Below are 20,577 nucleotides of genomic sequence, written 5' to 3'. Positions count from 1 at the left end.
CAGAATTCCTCAGCCAGGCACGCGTGCCTGGCTGAGGAATTCTGGGAGTTGAAGTCCACAAGTCATCAAAGGGCCAAGTTTGAAGACCCCTGGTCCGTGGAGATTCTCAATCAACCAGACGAGGGCTCTCCCAAAGGTGTGGATTTTTTTCCCCAAAAGTTAACTGGACTTCCTTGTTTTCGCCGCCCCCCCCCCCCACCTTGGAAACATTTCACTTCTCATCCAAGAAGCTTCTTCCGTTCTAAAAGTTTCAGAAGCTTCTTGGATGAGAAGCGAAACGTTTGCAACGGAGGGGGGGAAAAAACCCCATGAAAATCCAGTTGCCATTTGGGGGGTGGGCGGGGAGGGGGGGAAAGCAGCAAAATCTGCAGATTTCGCAAGGATTTTTCCCAGCAGGAAAGTGACAGTGGAGCAGATCAAACTGTTCACATCCAGACACTGCCATCTGCACAGCCAACGCCTTTTTTTAAAAAAAATGTTTTATTGATTTATTAACATAATCACCTTAATATTCGGTAAACGGCGTGTTGTCTGGGTTTATATTTAAGAAGCCATCAGTAACAACGAGTTTCTATAACTCTATAGTCCACAAAGTCGCTTGGCTTGATTTTCTCTTCTTCCAATAATATTCTCACAATTCCTGTAATTTTGATAAGTAACAATCGAATATAAATATTTTTCTAATATTTCTGCAAATAGTAACTCCATCCGTCTAAAGTTTCTTTTCTATTTTTTTTAAAGTTTTTAATTGATTTTTTTCCATAGGTAAAGGTAAAGGTTCCACCGCACATGCATGCTAGTCGTTTCCGACTCTAGGGGCCGGTGCTCATCTCCGTTTCAAAGCCGAAGAGCCAGTGCTTGTCTGAGGATGTCTCCGTGGTCATGTGGCCAGCATGACTAGATGCCAAAGGCGCACGGAACGCTGTTACCTTCCCACCGGAGTGGTCCCTATTTTTCTACTTGCATTTTTACGTGCTTTCGAACTGCTAGGTTGGCAGAAGCTGGGATGCGTAACAGGCGCTCACTCTGTTACGCAGCACTCGGGATTCGACCTGCCAAACTGCCGACCTTTTGATCGACAAGCTCAGCGTCCTAACCCACTGAGCCACCGCGTCCCTTTTTTTCCCATACATAACAATAATAATTTTTCAACCAGCTTGCTGTCTGAGTTTACATTCACCAATGCGTATTTAATTCCTGATCCTTTATTCTTTCCTCTAGCCATCGATAAAATAAGTCCCAAGTACGATAGTATTCTTTTTCTTCTATTTCTTTCAGTCTCATAGTCAATCTGTCCATCTCTGCGCGTTCTAGTATTCTTTTTGATTATTTCTTCATCTGACGGTATTCCTTCATTTTTTCCAATATTGTGCAAATATAATTCTTGCCGCCGTTGTGACATGCAAAATCAAATATAAGCTTTGTTTGCTGGTCTTTTCTGGCATTATACCTAATTAAAAAAAAGTTCAGGTTTAAAATCTACACGTTCTCTCAGCATCTTTCCTAGCCAGTTATGTGTCTTTTTCCAATGAGTCTTTACTTTATCACATGTCCACCAAACATGATAATACGTGCCTGTATAAAGCTTCTTTTCCAACTGATCCTCTTGATTGCCTGGTCACAGACCCTGTTTACAAAATTCTTATTTAAATTTGCTTTCCCCGCAATATTCAAAATGTTCCTACCGGTTAAGATTTTTTCAAAGTTACTTAAATACTTTTAAGTCTTTTTCCTGAGACAGGCCATCCCAACATTTTTACACCTTCAGGAGACTACCTCCTATGGAGGTTTTGCAAGGATTTTCCCCAACAGGAAAGCAACGATAAAGCCGATAAAGTCGTTTGACATCCAGACACAGCCACCCGCATAGCCAACGGCAAATGTTGCTTTGTTGTCCCATCGGCATTTTAATCCTAATGGGATGGCGACCTCATGAGTGACACAGATCAGACAGGAGGGCCTGGCTGACAAGATTAGGGAAGCAGAAGACCTCCCAGGAATGCAAGACATGGACTTCCCAAAAAATTCCCAAAAAAGGCCACAGTGACATCACTGTTGGGCAGAGAAGAGCAGCAAAGATGATTAGAGGACCAGAGGCTAAAACATACTGTATAAGGAATTGGGTATGTCTAGTTTAATAAAGAGAAGCACAAGGGGGGACATCACAGCAGTCTTCCAGTAACTCAGGGGCTGCCCCAAAGAAGAGGGAGTCAAGCTATTCTCCAAAGCGCCCAAAGGCAGGACAAGAAGCAACAGATGGAAACTCATCAAGGAGAGAAGCAACCTGGAATTAAGGAGAAACTTCCTGACAGTTAGAACAATTAACCAGTGGAATGGCTTGCTCCACCACTGGAGGTTTTAAAGAAGAGACTGGACAGCCATTTCTGTGAAATGGTATAGGGTTCCCTGTCTGAGCAGGGGGTTGGACAAGATGACCTCCAAAGTCCCTTCCAACTTTTATTCTTGTTGTTGTTGTTATCGTCGTCGTCGTCATCATCATCATCATCATCACTGGGCAAGTCCTTTCAATGATATCCAATGAAACTTATTCTACATCAGGGGTGTCAAACTGCCGACTCGCGGGCTGGATGCGTCATGGCAAAACCACGCCCACCCCATTGCCGGCAATAGAAAAAAAAAGTCACGTATACGTCACGTGACGTTGCGAGTTTGACACCCCTGTTCTAGATCATCAACAAGGTGTTTGTGTAACAATTACTCTAAAGGAAACCCTGTAAAGTCAAGTACACAATGCAGAACAGGAAACTCAGCAACAGTCCCTGGAAACGGCGCTCTCACCCAGTATTTGCAGCACCCTCAGTGGATGGAAAAATTGCTGCAGTGTGCTTCTTAACTTCTATTTACAGCACTGCCTTCGGAAAGGATCACGTTCACACAGTACACTAAACAACCAGACCTGACAAAGACTAGCATTGCATTCACACAACCCACTAAACCTGGCTTCCTTCTGAACTCGGTGGGCCTTTTTTGGTGGCTTCGTGTATGGCCTCAAGTCAATCCCTCGGTCAGTTTATGATTGATTATGTTAGGCAAATCCAGAAAAAAATGGGTTAATCCTGTAGCAAGGTTAAGTCGGTTGTGTGAATGCAATTAAAATCATTTTGCTTTTTGGGGGGGGGGGAAAAGGAAAGTTGAGTCAGCATTCAATTGGGAAAGAAGCCAGGGCAGAGCCACGGGAATTTTGAGGAGTGGGGGGGGGGTTAGGGGGAAGGGGTTTTTTTCTGCCTTGGTGTGCATTTAACCACAAACCAGTAACAGTCAGAAACTCTGTTGCCGAATTTTCACACGACTCCTCCTTTTCTCTCCTTTTCTATAACCCTTCTAAAAATGGTGACATGCCATTCCTTCTCACAGTCAGTTTTAATTTTGGTTTAATTATTACATCACCTCCTAGCAGGCGCCTTACGCCAACAATTCTAGTATATTCACATGGTAGAAGAGCTCAAAGGAAACCACACATACTGGCTGGGCACTCAGGGCCACAGAGCTGAGCTGAAATGCCAACTTTTTTTTAACCAGCATGGGTTCTTTCAACATTGGGGGGGGAAAAAGAGCATTAAGGAGAAAGTCCCTTCCTTGCTGTCCAAAAATTTAACAGTTGACTGGCCTGGATTAATCTGCAAAGGCACCCGTTCATTTTTGTGCTGCTCAGCTGGCAGCTGAGGCAATGAAGAGAAGGACGAGGGGAGACATGATAGCAGTGTTCCAGGATCTCAGGGGCTGCCCCAATGAAGAGGGAGTCAAGCTATTCTCCAAAGCGCCCGAAGGCAGGACAAGAAGCAGTGGATCATGGAAACTCATCAAGGAGAGAAGCAACCTAGAACTAAGGAGAAACTTCCTGACAGTTAGAACAATTAACCAGTGGAACAACCTGCCTCCAGAAGCTGTGAATGCTCCAACACTGGAAGTTTTTTAAGAAGAGGTTGGACAATCATTTGTCTGAAATGGTATAGGGTTTCCTGCCTGAGCAGAGGGTTGGACTAGAAGACCTCCAAGGTCCCTTCCAACTTTTTATCATCATCATCATCATCATCATTATTATTATTATTATTATTATTATTATTATTATTATTATTATTATTATTATTATCATCATCATTATTATTATTACCATCATCATCATTGTTATTATTATTATCATTATCATCATCATCATTATTATTATTAACTTAGCTAAGCGTTTGTGTTTCCTTTCACAATTTGCACGGTGATCGTGCAAAAGGCCATCCTGCATCACTCTGTTTTACGGTGGTGGCCTCCTGGCTTTGGAGACAGGATCAATCGATCAGCTTCAGTGGATCCCAACCCTGCTGCCTTTTCAGGAGCTGGTTTTTTGTTTTTGTTTTTTAATCCGCCCTGGAATTTTGAATTGTTTAGATGTATCGCAGATAGTGCCCGGCTTACAACCGCTCATTTAGTGTCCCTTTCAAAGTGACCACAGCACTGAAAAAAAAGTGACAGGACTGTTTTTCACACTCACAACCGTGGCTGCATCCCCGTGATCACGTGATCAAAATTCAGACACTTTGCAACTGACTCATAGCCTGTTTTCCCCAAAATAAGACCTAATCGGAAAATAAGCCCTAGCGTAATTTTTCAGGACGCTCCTAATATAAGCCCCACCCCAAAATTAAGCCCCAGTTAAGATCGTCAACCAGACGGGCGCATTTGGTACCGTATTTCCCTGAATATAAGCCCCAACCAGAACATAAGCCCTAGCGTGATTATTCAGGATGCCCGTAATATAAGCCCCACCCCAAAATTAAGCCCCCGTTCAGATCGTCAGCCAGATGGACCCATTGAGTATCGTATTTCCCCAAATATAAGCCCTACAGTAATTGGAAAATAAGCCTTAATGCGTCTTTTGGAGCAAAAATTATTATAAGACCCGGTCTTATTTTCAGGAAAACACGGCTATTTATGATGGTTTCAGTGTCCCGGGGTCATGTGATCCCCTTTTGAGACCTTCTGATAGCAGTATAGGAAAGCCAATTCTTATTTAACAACAGTGTTCCTGCAGTGATTCACTTAACAACCGTGGCCAGAAAGGTTGCAAAATAGGCAATATTAACAAATGTCTCCCTTAGCCACAGACGTTTTGGGCTCAGTGGTAGCCATAAGTCGAGGACTGCCTGTACTTCAGTTTTATTTTATTTTTATTTTATTTTAATTCCATTTATATCCCGCCCTTCTCCGAAGACTTAGGGCGGCTTACAAACCTAGCAGTACCCTTCATTCTATGTATATGCCTGCTTATTAGGGCTTTCACACACACCCCAAGCGGCATTATTACAAAGTCAGCTTAATTGCCCCCAACAATCTGGGTCCTCATTTTACCTACCTCGGAAGGATGGAAGGCTGAGTCAACCTTGAGCCTGGTGGGACTCGAACCTGCACTAATTGCAGGCAGCTGGTGTTACTTAAGGAGGCATTAGCCCACTGCTCCACCAAGGCACTCTAGTTCCCGTAGAATTCGGGAGGGGTGATTTAGCTCCTGGTGGTTTGCTTCAAATTTGGGTAGAATAGAATAACAGAGTTGGAAGGGACCTCGGAGGTCTTCTAGTCCAGCCCCCAGCTCAGGTAGAAAACCCTGTATTTCTCCAGGCAAATGGTTGCTCAATCTCTTCTTGAAAACCTCCAGTGATGGAGGACCTACAACTTCTGAAGGCAGGTAGTTCCACTGGTTAATTGTTCTCACAATCAGGAACTTTCTCCTTAGTTCTAGGTTGCTTCTCTCCTCGGTTAGTTTCCATCTGTTGCTTCTTGTCTTGCCTTCGGGTGCTTGACTCCCTCTTCTTCGGGGCGGTCCCTCATGGTCCAAAAGACAGCTACGGTACTACATCACCCCTAATTCTTCTCTTCGTTTTATCCTCCAGACTTCCTTATCATCTTCATTGCTCTTTTCTGCACCCTTGGCTGGGGAATTCTGGGAGATGAAGTCCACTCCGCCTGCAAGTTGCTGAGGTCGAGAAGCGCTGCTCTAGAGGCTGTGTCCACACGACATGCTAAACCTGACTTGGATGTTCGCCTTACTTTGTTATTTATTCACGTGGCTTCTTAACGTCTCGTGTGAACCCAGCCCGATTGGTGGATAATGTCATTGTCTCATTAATCGGAACCATGATGCTGTACATCCATAAGCAGGTTAAAAGGGTTGTGTGAACTTACCCGGGGCTGAGAAAGAGCATTGCAGAGCCGCTGCTCTTAACAGTGGCTTATATTAATCTGTGAAGCTATCTTGGGGTAGCCTAGAAAAGCTAGAGCCCAGGGCTGGCTGAGGAATCTCTCTCTCTCTCTCTCTCTCTCTCTCTCTCTCTCTCTCTCTCTCTCTCTCTCTCTCTCTCTCTCTCTCTCTCTCTCTCTCTCTCTCTCTCTCTCTCTCTCCCCCCCCCCGGAGACCACTGAGGAAATGCAATATCACAAAGCTATTTTTTTAAAATAAAAAAGGGGGGGAAACAAATCAACGGAAATGGCAGGAAATCAGAGATGACTTTGGAACCGTTGTAGGGGTTGCGTCTAATATACTCACAATGCCATCTGCTCGAGACTCTGTGGTTCAAAGGAAACGCTCATTATGTGGCTACATCCTGCAACTCAACAAAGGCTGTTTTGAATAATACTCCTTGAAATGGGTTTGGGAATCGTACCTTCGGCACGGTCCCTTAACTCAGCTTTCCTTAAGTTTGAGGTGCCTAAATTTTTTTGGGGGGGAGACAAACAATAATTCCCGTATCTAGCTCCCTATAGCTTCAAGGCCTGCCTTGCTCTCTGAAGTGACCATTTTTTTCTTCTTCTGGGTGACCGATATAATAATAATAACAACAACAACAACAATAGTAATAAACTTGGAAGGGACCTTGGAGGTCTTCTAGTCCAACCCTCTGCTCAGGCAGGAAACCCTATACCACTTCAGACAAATGGCTGTCCAGTCTCTTCTTAAAAACCTCCAGTGTTGGAGCATTCACAGCTTCTGGAGGCAGGTTGTTCCACTGATTAATTGTTCTAACAGTCAGGAAATTTCTCCTTAGTTCCAGGTTGCTTCTCTCCTTGACTAGTTTCCATCCGTTGCTTCTTGTTCTGTCTTCAATTGCTTTGGAGAATAGCTTGACTCCCTCTTCTTTGGGGCAGCCCCTGAGATACTGGAAGGCTGCTTTCATGTCCCCCTTCATCCTTCTCTTCATTAAACTGGACCTGCCCAATTCCAGCAACCGTTCTTTATATGTTTTAGCCTCCAGTCCCCTGATCTTCTTTGTTGCTCTTCTCTGCACTCTTTGTAGAGTCTCAACATCTTTTTTACATCCTGGTGACCAAAACTGGATGCAGCATTCCAAGTGTGGCCTTACCAAGGCCTTGTAAAGTGGTATTAACACTTCACGTGGTCTTGATTCTATCCCTCTGTTGATGCAGCCTAGCACCGTGTTGGCTTTTTTGGCTGCTGCAGCACACGCCTGGCTCATAACTAAGTGATTGTCCACTAGGACAATCTAAAATGATTGCTATCATTTTCTTTTTCTTCTTTTTTTAGTATTTTATTAATTTTTTGTAGTCACGACTGCTTAATATTTTATCAGCAACAGGTTGTCTGGGTTTCAATATTTTGCTTCCTAATACATGTTGAGCTCCTTTCTCGCTACCTCGTTTTTTCTAGCCACTGATAAAATGGATCCCGTGTTCTAAAATATTCTGAGGCTTCTTTCTCTTTCACTTTGATGAGCCTTGGTGGCGCAGTGGGCTAATGCCTCCTTAAGTAACACCAGCTGCCTGCAATTAGTGCAGGTTCGAGTCCCACCAGGCTCAAGGTTGACTCAGCCTTCCATCCTTCCGAGGTAGGTAAAATGAGGACCCAGATTGTTGGGGGCAATTAAGCTGACTTTGTAATAATGCCGCTTGAGGGGGGGGCTAAAGCCCTAATAAGCAGGCACATACATAGAATGAAGGCTATTGCTAAGCACATTTGATTTGTGCTTTAAATTGTAAGCCGCCCTGAGTCTTCGGAGAAGGGCGGGATATAAATGGGATTAAAAAAAAAATTCAGTGTCAATCAATATCATCTTCTCATTTATCTCCTTCCTCCCGTTTTTTCTTCCTGAGGTTCAAAGCATCTCTTTCCTTGCACCTGTTCCAGTTTCTCTGAAACCTGGAACTGCAGCTCCTACAAAAAAATAAATAAATAAACAAACCGTACAAAGGAATTTACACAGAGTTGATCCTGGCAGAAATCAGAACGAGAGATCATCCTTCCTGGTGCTGTAATCCTAGACAAGGATGCTGTCTGGTCTCTGTATCTATTGTGAACTCCATTTTAAAGATGCCAGCTTTGTTTATGTGTTTGTCTGTTCGTTTATTTGTTTATTTATATCCTGGTTTTATTTATCTTTTACAAATAACTCACGCTGATGAACATATCCCCACACTTTCTCCTCCTGTTTTCCCCTTAACGACAGCCCTGTGAGGTGAATTGGGTTGAAAGAGAGGGAGTGATTGGCCCCAGATCACTTACCTGACACTCATGGCTAAAGTGGGACTAGAACTCACCGACTCCTGGTGATTGGCCCGAAGTCACCCAGCTGGTTTTTGTGCCTAAGGCGGGACTAGAACTCACAGTCTGCCGGTGATTGGCCCAAGATCACCCAGCTGGCTGTCATGGCTAAAGCAGAACTAGAACTCATGGTCTCCTGCTTACTAGCCTGATGCCTTAACCTGGAGTCCATTTAGGCTCACGCCTACTGCTTCGGTGACTCCATCCAGCCTCCTCCTTCTCTGTCGTCCCGTTCTTCTCTTGCCCTCCGCCTTTCCCAGCATGAGGCTCTTCTCCAGTGAGTCCTTCCTTCTCCTTAGGTGGCCAAAGTATTTGAGTTTCAACTTCAGGATCTGGCCTTCTAAAGAGCAGTCAGGGTTGATCTCCTCCAGGACTGACCGGTTTGATCGCCTCACAGTCCAAAGGACTCGCAGGAGTCTTCTCCAGCACCACAGCTCAAAGGCCTCCATTCTTTGGCGCTCAGCCTTTCTTATGGTCCAGCTTTCACAGCCATACATTGCAACTGGGAAGACCACAGCCTTGACTATACGCACTTTTGTTGGCAGGGTGAGGTCTCTGCTTTTTAGTGTGCTATCTAGATTGGCCATGGCTTTCCTCCCCACCTTTTAATTTAATTTAATTTAATTTCCATTTAAGCATTTGTTGTTGTTAGTTGCGAAGTCGTGTCCGACCCATCGCGACCCTATGGACAACATTCCTCCAGGCCTTCCTGTCCTCTACCATCTTCTGGAGTCCATTTAAGCTCACGCCTACTGCTTCAGTGACTCCATCCAGCCACCTCTTTCTCTGTCATCCCCTTCTTCTCTTGCCCTCCACCTTTCCCAGCATTAGGCTCTTCTCCAGTGAGTCCTTCCTTCTCCTTAGGTGGCCAAAGGATTTGAGTTTCCACTTCATTTTAGGCATCTGATTAAAAAAAAAAGGTCATCTAACTCCATCGGACGATCCTTCTGCCAAATGGTTATCTGCTACTCCTCTGGACTTTCCAGCTTTGCAAACCAAACTCTTCCAAGGAATTGCCTCCATTCGGCTTCGTTGGCAGGCCCTTTTTTTACCCCGGGATCCACCTTGCCAAGCAAGCTAATGGAGGGTGAAATTGGGGAGGAATGTCGGGGGAAGTCTGGGCAGCAGTCTCTTTCTCTTTCAAACCACGGGCGACATTCCTCTGGGCCTCTGGCAAGATTAAAGAAGGAGGGAAGGAAAGAAGGAGAATTTGGAGGGTTACCCCGACAACCTTGAGGGCATTTTTCACCCCAGCCCACCAGGAAGGAGCGAATGAGCTGGGCTGCCAACTTCCCTCAAATGGGGTGAGTGAGCTGGGGAAGACGCCCTGGAAGGTTTGGGGGAGAGGGATCCCGCTTCTCCTTCACCTGCCCATCAGGTTGGAAAGCTCACGGGGAAAGTTGTACAAAAGCAGAACAAGGGAGAAGAGAAACAAGAGCATCCGAAAGTTTTCCGGCGTGCAGTGCCGCGGATGGAAGGGACTGAATCCAAAACACCGGCGGTCCTTGACTTACGGCGACAATTTCGGTTGCCAAGCGAGAGAGCTGTTAGAGAGTGAGTCTTGCCCCATTTAATGACCTTCCTTGCCACAGTTGTTAAGTGGATCGTCGCAGTTGTTGAGTTGGGAACACGGTCGTTAAGAGAATCCGGCTTCCCCATTGACCTTCTTTGTCAGAAGGTCGCAAAAAGGGGATCACGTGACCCCGGGACACTGCAAACCGTCATAAGTACAGGCTGGTTGCCAAGGTTTTGAATCAGTGTTGAAACCCCCCCCCCCTCTTCTTTGGGGCAGCCCCTGAGATACTGGAAGCCTGCTATCATGTCCCCCCTGGTCCTTCTCTTCATTAAACTGGACATATCCAATTCCAGCAACCGTTCCTTGTATGTTTTAGCTCTTCTCTGCAACAAAGGGGAGGGGAGGGCAGGGAGAGGGGAGGGGAGGGGAAGGGGAGGAGCAAGAAGAGGAGGGGAGGGGAGGGGAGGAGGGACAAGAAGAGAAGAGAGGAGGGGAGGGGAGGAGAGGAGAGGAAAGGAGGGGAGGAGGAGGGGAGGGACAAGAAGAGGGGAGGAGAGAAGAGGAAAGGAGGGGAGGAGGAGGGGAGGGGCAAGAAGAGAAGAGGGGAGGAGAGGAGAAGAAAGGAGGGGAGGGACAAGAAGAGGGGAGGAGAGAAGAGGAAAGGAGGGGAGGAGGAGGGGAGGGACAAGAAGAGAAGAGAGGAGAGGAGGAGAGGAAGAGGGGAGGAGGAGGGGAGGGACAAGAAAAGAAGAGGGGAGGAGAGGAGAAGAAAGGAGGGGAGGGACAAGAAGAGGGGAGGGGAGGAAAGGAAAGGAGGGGAGGAGGAGGGGAGGGGCAAGAAGAGAAGAGGGGAGGAGAGGAGAAGAAAGGAGGGGAGGGGAGCGGAGGGGCAAGAAGAGAAGAGGGGAGAAGAGGAAAGGAGGGGAGGAGGGGAGGGGAGGGGCAAGAAGAGAAGAGAGGAGGGGAGGGGAGAAGAGGAGGAGAGAAAGGAGGGGAGGAGGAGGGGAGGGGCAAGAAGAGAAGAGAGGAGGGGAGGGGAGGAGAGGAGAAGAGAGGAAAGGAGAGGACGGACAAGAAGAGAGGAGGGGAGGGGAGGAGAGGAGAGGAAAGGAGGGGAGGGTGGGGGGAGAAGAGGGGAGGGGAGGAAATGAGAGGAGAGGAGGAGGGGAGGGGCAAGAAGAGAAGAGAGGAGGGGAGGGGAGGAGAGAAGGAGGAGGGGAGGGGCAAGAAGAGAAGAGAAGAGAGGAGGGGAGGATTGAAGGAGAGAAAGGAGAGGAGGAGGAGGGGAGGGGCAAGGAGAGAAGAGAGGAGGGAAGGACCGGAGGAGAGAAAGGAGGGGAGGAGGAGAGGAGGGGAGGGGCAAGAAGAGGAGAGAGGAGGGGAGGAGAGGAGAGGAGAGAAAGGAGGGTAGGAGGAAATTGCTTATTTGTCCGTGTTTTCTTCTACTTTGCTAACGGAGATCATCAGACATCGGATATCCTGGGTGGGGGAGGGATATGCCTATTCCTCTCCCCCTCTCCCCCCACCCCATCCCCCTCCTTTCTTTGCACCTCTCCCATATCATCCCTTCCCCATCCAGGCCCTGCAGGCGCTTCCCGTCCTTCCCTCCCCACCGTCTGCTCCAGGCCGGGGTGGGGTGGGTGATGGGCAGAGACCCGCCCTGGCCTTCCCCTGGCCTAACCCCCCCACACACTTTGAATTCCACACAGGATTTGCTCCACGCCTCCTCGCTCCCCGCCCCCACCCCACCCCAGGAGTTGCTGCCTTTCCATAAACCCCTGGGGATTACGAGGGAGAAAGAGGCAGACGTCAAGCAAGCCAGCCTTGGGTCGGTGCCCAGTCCCCGGCTTTCAAGGTGTGGAGAAGCTGTTTTCTTTCTGGGTTGCGTCAGGCAGACACGGATTAAGCCTCATGACCGACTGGCCCAGGAATCTCCCCAAACGCAGCTCCAAAGGACAAAAAAATTGCAGCCGGGGGGGGGGGAAACAACCCCATGTGTGTTTGCTCGGAAGGACGGTGCGTCCGTTCAAACGGAAAAAGAAGAAACGGGGTTTAAATATCGTTTATGGCTAGTCCTCGGCTTACAACGTTGAAGTCCCAACGGCAATGGAAAAAGTGACTTATGACCCTTTTTTTTCAGACTTACCACCGTGGCAGCCTCTCCAGGGTCACTTCATCCGAATTCGGACGCTCGGCAGCTGGCTCCCATTTACGACGGTCGCCGCGTCCCCGGGGTCAGGCGATCACCCCTTTTTGCGACCTTCTGACCAGTAAAGTTATTGGGGAAGCCAGATTCATTTAACAACCACATGACTAACCTCTGCAGCGATTCGCTTAACAACGATGGCAGGAAAAAGTCATAAAGTGGGCCCAAACCCACTTAACAACTGTCTCGCTTAGCAACAAAAAATGTGGGCTCCATTGTAGTCATAAGTCAAGGACTGCCTGATTCCCCTTTGGAGACCTTCCCAGCTGACAAATGGGGGAAGCCAGATTCATTTAATGGCCATATGATTCACTTAGCGACCGAAGTGATTCCCTTGAGGATTTTGATGGAAGAATCGGAAGAGATGGCACAAGAGAACAAAAAAAAAACATAGTGATGATAGTTTTCAGCCCAGTCCATGAATCGTGACTTTATGATGAAAACAGTCCGTGCTTTGAGAAGTCACCTGGAAAATAAAGTTAATTTTAACTTTGAAACTGACCTTCTTGGCTGCTGTCCAATCCCTGCGTTGGGTTCCTAATTAAGTTGTGGAAACGACGGCTTTTTCAAAAATAATCTGACCTATAGCGGTGACAGGAAACTCTCAGTTGCACTAAATGTTAATGTTTAGTGCAGGGATCTTCAAGCTTGGCCCTTTTATGACTTGTGGACTTCAACTCCCAGAATTCCTCAGCCAGGTACGCTGGCTGAGAAATTCTGGGAGTTGAAGTCCACAACTCATAAAAGGGCCAAGTTTGAAAACCCCTGATTTTTATGGTCCATGCTGACTGAGGAATTCTGGGAGTTGGAAGTCCACAAGTCATAAAAGGGCCAAGTTTGAAGACCCCTGGCTTACATCACTGCTTTTCAAACTTGGCCAGTTTAAGACTTGTGGACTTCCAACTCCCAGAATTCCTCAGCCAGCATGGGGGAACTATGGCCACTTCATGACTTGCGGACTTCAACTCCCAGAATTCCTCAGCCAGGGTGCCTGGCTGAGGAATTCTGGGAGTTGAAGTCCACAAGTCATAAAAGGGCCAAGTTTGAAGACCCCTGCTTTAGTTTATGCAGATTCATCCCTAAAGTAACCAGTGTTTGAAGTGAGCTGTATTTCCTTTCACAAAACCCAGTGTACTGTATATAGTACAGGCAGTCCCCGACTCACGATCAGAATTAGGCCCAAAAAGTTCCATTTGCTAAGTGAGACGGTTGTTGTGCGAATTGTCTTCCAATTTTGGATCTTTCTTGCCACAGTTGCTATAACTGAATCACTGCAGTTGTTCAATTAATAGCACGGTTGCTAAGTGGATCTGGGAACCCCGTTGACTTTGCTTGTCAGAAGGTCGCAAAAGGGGCCCTGCGACCGTCATAAATAGGAGTCAGTTGCCAAGCGTCCGAATTTTGATCACGTTGGCCGTGGGAAAGCTGCGACAGTCGTAAGTGTGAAACACGGTCATCGGTCTTTTTTTTTTTCTTTTCCAGTGCTGTTGCAAAGCTGAACAGTCATTAAACAAACGGTTGTGAGTTGAGGACTAGCTGTGTCTCAAGCCCAAAATCAAAATAAACAGCCAGCAGCTTCTCCATCTGTCCACTTATTTGCTTCAAGGATTTTGAAGAGTAACCCCAGTCATTCAAACACTCCCAGCGCCCCTCCCTGGCTTTTTCCAAAAATCCGCTCTTTTGTGCCAAACGAAACAAGAGCTGTATTTTATTTGGCCCCCGTGGCTGAACTCAAGGTCAGAGCTGACAGGTGACAACCGGGCAGGTAGCTTTCATTAAAAGGCTGGATTGGATTTCTACTTGCAAAATCTGGGATCCGTTCGGTTTACCCGATGGCAGGTAATCAGAACAACAGAGTTGGAAGGGACCTTGCGGGTTTTCTAGCTAGCCCAGAGTTCCCCCAAGCTTCCCAGTTTTCCAGAACGGCGGAGGAGTGTGGTGGTGGGGGGGGAGGGAAAGAGGGGACGGTTCCGCATGAGCGGCCGGCAAGTGCGTGCACGAGTGCATCTCCATGTGGGCAAGCGGCGTGCACGTGTGCCTGCTGCTCACGTGAATGGAGTGGACGTGCACGCCCCCCCCAATGCTCAAGCAAGTGGGGACACGCCTGCGTGCATGCACACTCGCCCGCCTTTCCCGCGGCCCGGATGCAAACACCTCACAGTCCACTGGTGGGTTGCAGCCCAGAGGTTGGGGGTCCTGTTCTAGTCCAACCCCCTGCTCAGGCAGGAACAAACATAACACACATATACACATGGTATATTATTATTATTATTATTATTAATAATAATAATAATAATAATAATAATAATAATAATAATAATAATAATAATGAGGATGATGAGGATGATGATGGAAGGTACCTTGAAGGTCATCTAGTCCAACCCTCTGCTCAGGCAGGAAACCCTATACTATTTCAGACAAATGGCTGTCCAATCTCAATGTATACATGCTTTTACTTTGACAATAAAGGTTCATTCATTCTTGAAAACCTCCAGTGTTGGAGCATTCACAACTTCCGGAGGCAGGTTGTTCCACCGGTTAATTGTTCTCACTGTCAGGAAATTCCTCCTTAATTCCAGGTTGTTTCTCTCCTTGATTAGTTTCCGTCTGTTGCTTCTTGTCCTGCCTTCAGGGGCTTTGGAGAATAGCTTGACTCCCTCTTCTTTGGGGCAGCCCCTCAAATATTGGAATATTGCTATCATGTCACACCCCTAGTCCTTCTTTTCACTAGACTAGACGCACCCAATTCCTGCAACCGTTCTTCATTTGTTTTAAACTTGTCTTTAAGCCTATATAATGTGGGCTAGTGTGCTCGCAGTAAACAATAATAAAGGTTCTATTATCTTATATCTTATCGTTTCTTCTACCTATCAGGAAATTTCCTCAACTTATGATCACAACATAGATTAGAATTTCCACTGCTAAGCAAGGCAGTTATTAAATGAATCAGGCCCCCATTGTACAACTCTTTTTCTTTTTTTTTTGCTAAGCAAATCGCTGCAGTTTTTAAAGCGAATCCGATGGTCATTAAATGAGTTCCGGTTCCCCCATGGCTTTGCTTGTCAGAAGCTGGCTGGGAAAGCTCCACTCCGGGAACACGGCAGCCATCATAAATACCTGCCAGAGGCCAAATGCCAGGATTTTGATCACGTGACCCTGAGGATGCTGCAATGGTCGTTAAGTGGGAAAACTGGTCATCGGCCACTTGTTTCATTGCTGTTGTAACGTTGAATGGTCACTAAACGAAGAGTTTTAAGTCAAGGACCACCTGTGTTCCCTATTTGAAGCCATCAGCTCCATTCCCACAATTCATTTATTGCGGTGACTAAATAATCGTGGGTTGTTGGTTTGGATAAAATTATATCTGTTTTCCAGGAGCTGAATTAGTGTTTTGTACAAATGAAGCAAGGCTCTTAATTGATTAGCTAATCCTATTGGGCTAAAAAAAAAGTGCATTCTCCTTTCATTTAACACTAAATTATGTATTTATTATTAACTTTCATGCAAAGTGGTCCCCTCCAGTTATCTGGGGAAGGCATCAAATTCTCCAGATTTCCCAACAGAATCTATCTTTGATATATCCTAGCTCCCAATTAATATGCTCACTCTTTCCTTGCTCTTTGCAAATGCTTATTGCTATCCAGTCCTTTTAATTGATTAACCATATACCAAATTATTTATGAAGTTCTTTTCATTTGGGTGACATTTGAAATTGTGTCTTCTCTATAAAGGTGACTTCCAAGTCATCGAACCACAGATTCACAAAAACCAATGAGAAATACTATTAAAAAAATAATAAAAACAGCTTTTAAAACTGTAGGAGAGGTAGGATTTTTACTTTAGGGGAACCTAATTTATAGCTTTGTTCAGCTGACTTGAACCAAGCCTTACAGCCTAGTCATCTCAGCCATAAAATCAAGAATATTTTTTACTGCATTTGACACAGTAAATCTGCTTCACGTTCCAATTTTTCCATCCACTGTTTATTTCTATTTCATTCGCACCTTTTTTATGATCTTTTACAATTGTGTAATGATAACGATAATATCAAGCCCATCGATTATTGGACATTTATGATACCCTAAATAATCACACTACTGTTAAGAGAATCTCTCTTTTTGTTCTAAATTGCAACAAGGCAAAAATTATTCTGGTTCATTTTCAGAATGATACTGGCTTGCAACATCATGGTTTTTATTATTATATTATTATTATTATTGTTGTTGTTTTGTTATTGTTATTGTTATTGTTATTGTTGTTGTTATTATTATTATTATTATTATTATTATTATTATTATTATTATTAATCTATCTTGCTTTTTGCAATATAGGTAGTCCTCAACTTATGACTACAATTCGAGCCCAGAATTTCCGTTGCTAAGCGAGATGAATATTGTGAGTTTTGCCCCATTTTACAAACTTTCTTGCCACAGTTGCTAAGTGAATCACCAGAGTTAAGTTAGTAACATGGTTGTTAAGTGAATCTGGTTTGCCCATTGACTTTGCTTGTCAGAAGGTCACAAAAAGTGACGGCATGTGTCCGGGATATTGCGGCCGTCATAATTGTGAGCCAGTTGCCAAGCATCTGACTTGAACACATGACTGTGGGGAATGCTCCAACAACCGTTAAGTGTGAAAAACGCTCATTAAGTTGCTTTTTCCGTGCTGTTGTTACTTTAAACGGTCACTCAATGAACGGCTGTAAGATGAGGACTGCCTGTATAAATTTAATAAATATATAAATTTCTGATTTTAATTGCAAGCCTCCCGGAGTCGCTTTGCAGAATGAGCGTGGAACAGTATATAAATTTAATAAGTAAATAAGTATAAATAAAATTAAAAGGTATATCCCCTGATGCAGAAGGTATATTAATTAATTGGTCCAAAGAGTCTCCAAATGACTTAAGTGTTGTCATTATTACCAATACTGTTCTTATGCACGGCGGCTGAGGGGGACGGGAGCGGGGGGGGGGGGAAGCCACACCCTGAATTCAGCAGAACTTATTTTGGTTGCAGCCTGGACTGACAACAACAATAGAAATACAATATTTTGCCTCCCCAATAAACAAGGTTTAAGCCAATTTCAGTGTTAATATTTACTATTTTAATATCTTCATGTTTTACCTTGTTAATTTTATTGGTTGAAAGTCAGTCGCCTGAGAGACAGAGAGAGACAGGTAGGTAGGTAGACAGAGATAGACATGGGGAGAAAGACAGACAGATGTAGCTAGGTAGGTAGGTAGGTAGAAAAAAGAGACAGACCGATGGGGAGAGAGAGAGACAGACAGACAGACATAGGTAGGTAGACAGATATAGACAGAGACATGGGGAGCAAAAAGAGACAGACAGACAGACAAGGAGAAAGAGAGAGACAGGTAGGTAGGTAGACAGAGATAGACATGGGGAGAAAGAAAGAGACAGACAAACAGACAGACATAGGTAGGTAGACGGAGATAGAGACGGGGAGCAAAAAAAGACAGACAGACAGGGAGAAAGAGAGAGAGACAGACAGACAGACAGACATAGGTAGGTAGGTAGGTAGGTAGGTAGGTAGGTAGACAGATAGAGACATGGGGAGCAAAAAGAGACAGACAGACAGGGAGAAAGAGAGAGAGAGAGACAGACAGACAGACAGACATAGGTAGGTAGGTAGACAGATAGAGACATGGGGAGCAAAAAGAGACAGACAGACAGACAGGGAGAAAGAGAGAGAGAGAGACAGACAGACAGACATAGGTAGGTAGGTAGGTAGGTAGGTAGGTAGGTAGACAGATAGAGACATGGGGAGCAAAAAGAGACAGACAGACAGGGAGAAAGAGAGAGAGACAGACAGACAGACAGACATAGGTAGGTAGGTAGACAGATAGAGACATGGGGAGCAAAAAGAGACAGACAGACAGACAGGGAGAAAGAGAGAGAGAGAGACAGACAGACAGACATAGGTAGGTAGGTAGGTAGGTAGACAGAGATAGAGACATGGGGAGCAAAAAGAGACAGACAGACAGACAGGGAGAAAGAGAGAGAGACAGACAGACAGACATAGGTAGGTAGGTAGGTAGGTAGACAGATAGAGACATGGGGAGCAAAAAGAGACAGACAGACAGGGAGAAAGAGAGAGAGAGAGACAGACAGACAGACAGACATAGGTAGGTAGGTAGACAGATAGAGACATGGGGAGCAAAAAGAGACAGACAGACAGACAGACAGGGAGAAAGAGAGAGAGAGAGACAGACAGACAGACATAGGTAGGTAGGTAGGTAGGTAGACAGAGATAGAGACATGGGGAGCAAAAAGAGACAGACAGACAGACAGGGAGAAAGAGAGACAGACAGACATAGGTAGGTAGGTAGGTAGGTAGACAGATAGAGACATGGGGAGCAAAAAGAGACAGACAGACAGGGAGAAAGAGAGAGAGAGAGACAGACAGACAGACAGAGGTAGGTAGGTAGACAGAGACATGGGAAGCAAAAAGAGACAGACAGATGGGGAGAAAGAGAGAGAGAGACAGACAGACAGACATAGGTAGGTAGGCAGACAGAGATAGAGACATGGGGAGCAAAAAGAGACAGACAGACAGACGGGGGAGAAAGTGAGAGACAGACAGACAGACAAGCAGGCAAGCAAGCAGAGAGCCAAGGGCGAAACCACGAGTTGGCTTTTTTGAGCACGTCACGGTTTGCCCCAGCAAATGGCAAGAAAGGTGGACGAAAGGGGGGGGGGCTGGGTGAAGACACGAATCGCCCCCTTCGCACGACGCTCCTACCCGGCAGGCCACCAGAGAGAGGCATACGGCACCCAACCCATCCCTTGGCCAAAGCCAGCCAGGCTTTTTTCTTTCTTTCTTTCTTTCTTTTTTTTTTTTTGGCGATCCCATCCCGTCGGATCCCTTCCGAGGGCAGAAAGCGACTTCACTCCACCGAGGCGAGTTCAGCAGCTCGTGAGAACTCAAGCCCCTCCGGCTCCCTCCTCCCTCCCTCCCCGCCCTAGCGGCGGGCGGGTGGGCGGGCCCCGATCAAGCCGACAGGCGAAGCCCGCCCAATCGGCGCCGGGCCAAACCCTCCGAGCCACTCCGGGAGCCCCTCCGGGCGGTTGAAAAGCCCAATCGGCTCTCCGGCTGGCCGTGCTGGCCACGCCCCTAAATGCCCAGCGCCGCATCCTACCTGGCCAGCCGCGCGGCCAGGCTCAGTCGGGCTCCGGGCAGCGGCCAGGTCGGAGGTGTCGCCGCGCGGGGAAAACCGCAGGAGACTTTTTTTCGTTTTCTTTCTCCCAGCCGGAGCGAAGAGGTGGAAAAAGCCGGCAGGCAGGCAGGCAAAAGCGCCGGACGCGCATCTCTCCGGCTGGCCGCTGCCTCGCCAGGCGTCCGGTCCGGACCGGGAGCGCTCTTGCCATGCTCAGAGGAGATCTTCCCGCCCTGCGCTGGGCGCTGCAGTGGCTGCTGCTGCTGGCGGGGCTCTTGGTCTCGCCGCCCTGCGGAGGTAAGGACCGCAACGGGCGGGTGGGGTGGGTGGGTTGAACGCCTCGGAACCCGGCCGCTGCGGCGAAAGGAGGAGGAAAGCCGGAGCCACGCGACCCATCGTTCTGCAGCAGCAGGGGATGATGGGCGCGGGAGTGGCGTCCCTGGCTGGGAGAAATGAGGAGGGTGGGAAAGGTAGAAGCAGGATCGTTCCCTTCCCTCCCCTCCCTTACCGGCCGGAAGGAAGCTTGCTGGATTGATCTCTTGGCTGGGTTCACACGAACGCTTAACCAAGCTTGACCCAAGGTGCTGACTTGGGGGCAGGCTAATCTCTTTTCTTGGCTTAGCAAAGCTGGGCGAACTAGCCTGGGTTGTTTTTACCGTTCCTGGGTCTCGTGGGAACCCAGGGAAGCGGCGGCGGCGGGGGGGGGGCGAGAATGAAGGGAACGGGGTTAAGGGTATCGTGTGAATGCAGCCCTAGGACTTGGGAGCCACTGAAATTCAGAGGTTTGGGAAGGGGTTCCAACCAGGGTTGGAATGCACCCCCCTTGGTTGATAAGAGGGAGGCTTTGCAGAAGCAAACATGGCTTTACAAAACAACAACTGGGTTACAGTTTTGAACCCAATATTGGAAGCCATCCTAAGCAATAACCTGTCCAATGAGCTTTTCTGGTTGAGTGTTGATTTGCCAAAAGTGACACGCCTGAAAACAAAAACAAAAAAATTCCCACTCAGGTAGAATAGCGTCCTGGACTTTTTTTTTTCCTGCTTTTCCTCTCTTCTTTTCCAGGAAATAATCCAGTGAAAAGCTTGTTCTTTCTAGATTGTCTGAATTCTCACCT

General features: G+C 46.8%; 1 protein-coding gene and 1 long non-coding RNA gene across 3 annotated transcripts in view; one reads left to right on the top strand and one right to left on the bottom strand.

Moving 5' to 3' along the window:
* The window catches only part of LOC308670313, a 605,733-nt gene that overhangs the window by 247,598 nt on the left and 337,558 nt on the right, over positions 1 to 20,577 (bottom strand). The window lies entirely within an intron of this gene.
* Positions 18,877 to 20,577, top strand: part of LOC308670306 (podocalyxin-like) — a 48,922-nt gene continuing 47,221 nt past the window's right edge. For both annotated transcript variants that reach the window (XM_081331762.1, XM_081331761.1), the window contains exon 1: positions 18,877 to 19,757. In XM_081331762.1, the coding sequence (XP_081187888.1) occupies positions 19,670 to 19,757 (88 nt within the window). In that variant the 5' untranslated portion in view covers positions 18,877 to 19,669. The remainder of the gene's footprint in view (positions 19,758 to 20,577) is intronic.

The sequence above is a fragment of the Vipera berus genome, assembly GCF_964194415.1.
Source record: "Vipera berus genome assembly, chromosome: 6".
In the NCBI taxonomy this organism is placed as follows: Eukaryota; Metazoa; Chordata; class Lepidosauria; order Squamata; family Viperidae; genus Vipera; species Vipera berus.
The sequence above is the reverse complement of the archived record's forward strand: the minus strand, read 5'-3'. Positions and strand labels throughout refer to the sequence as shown.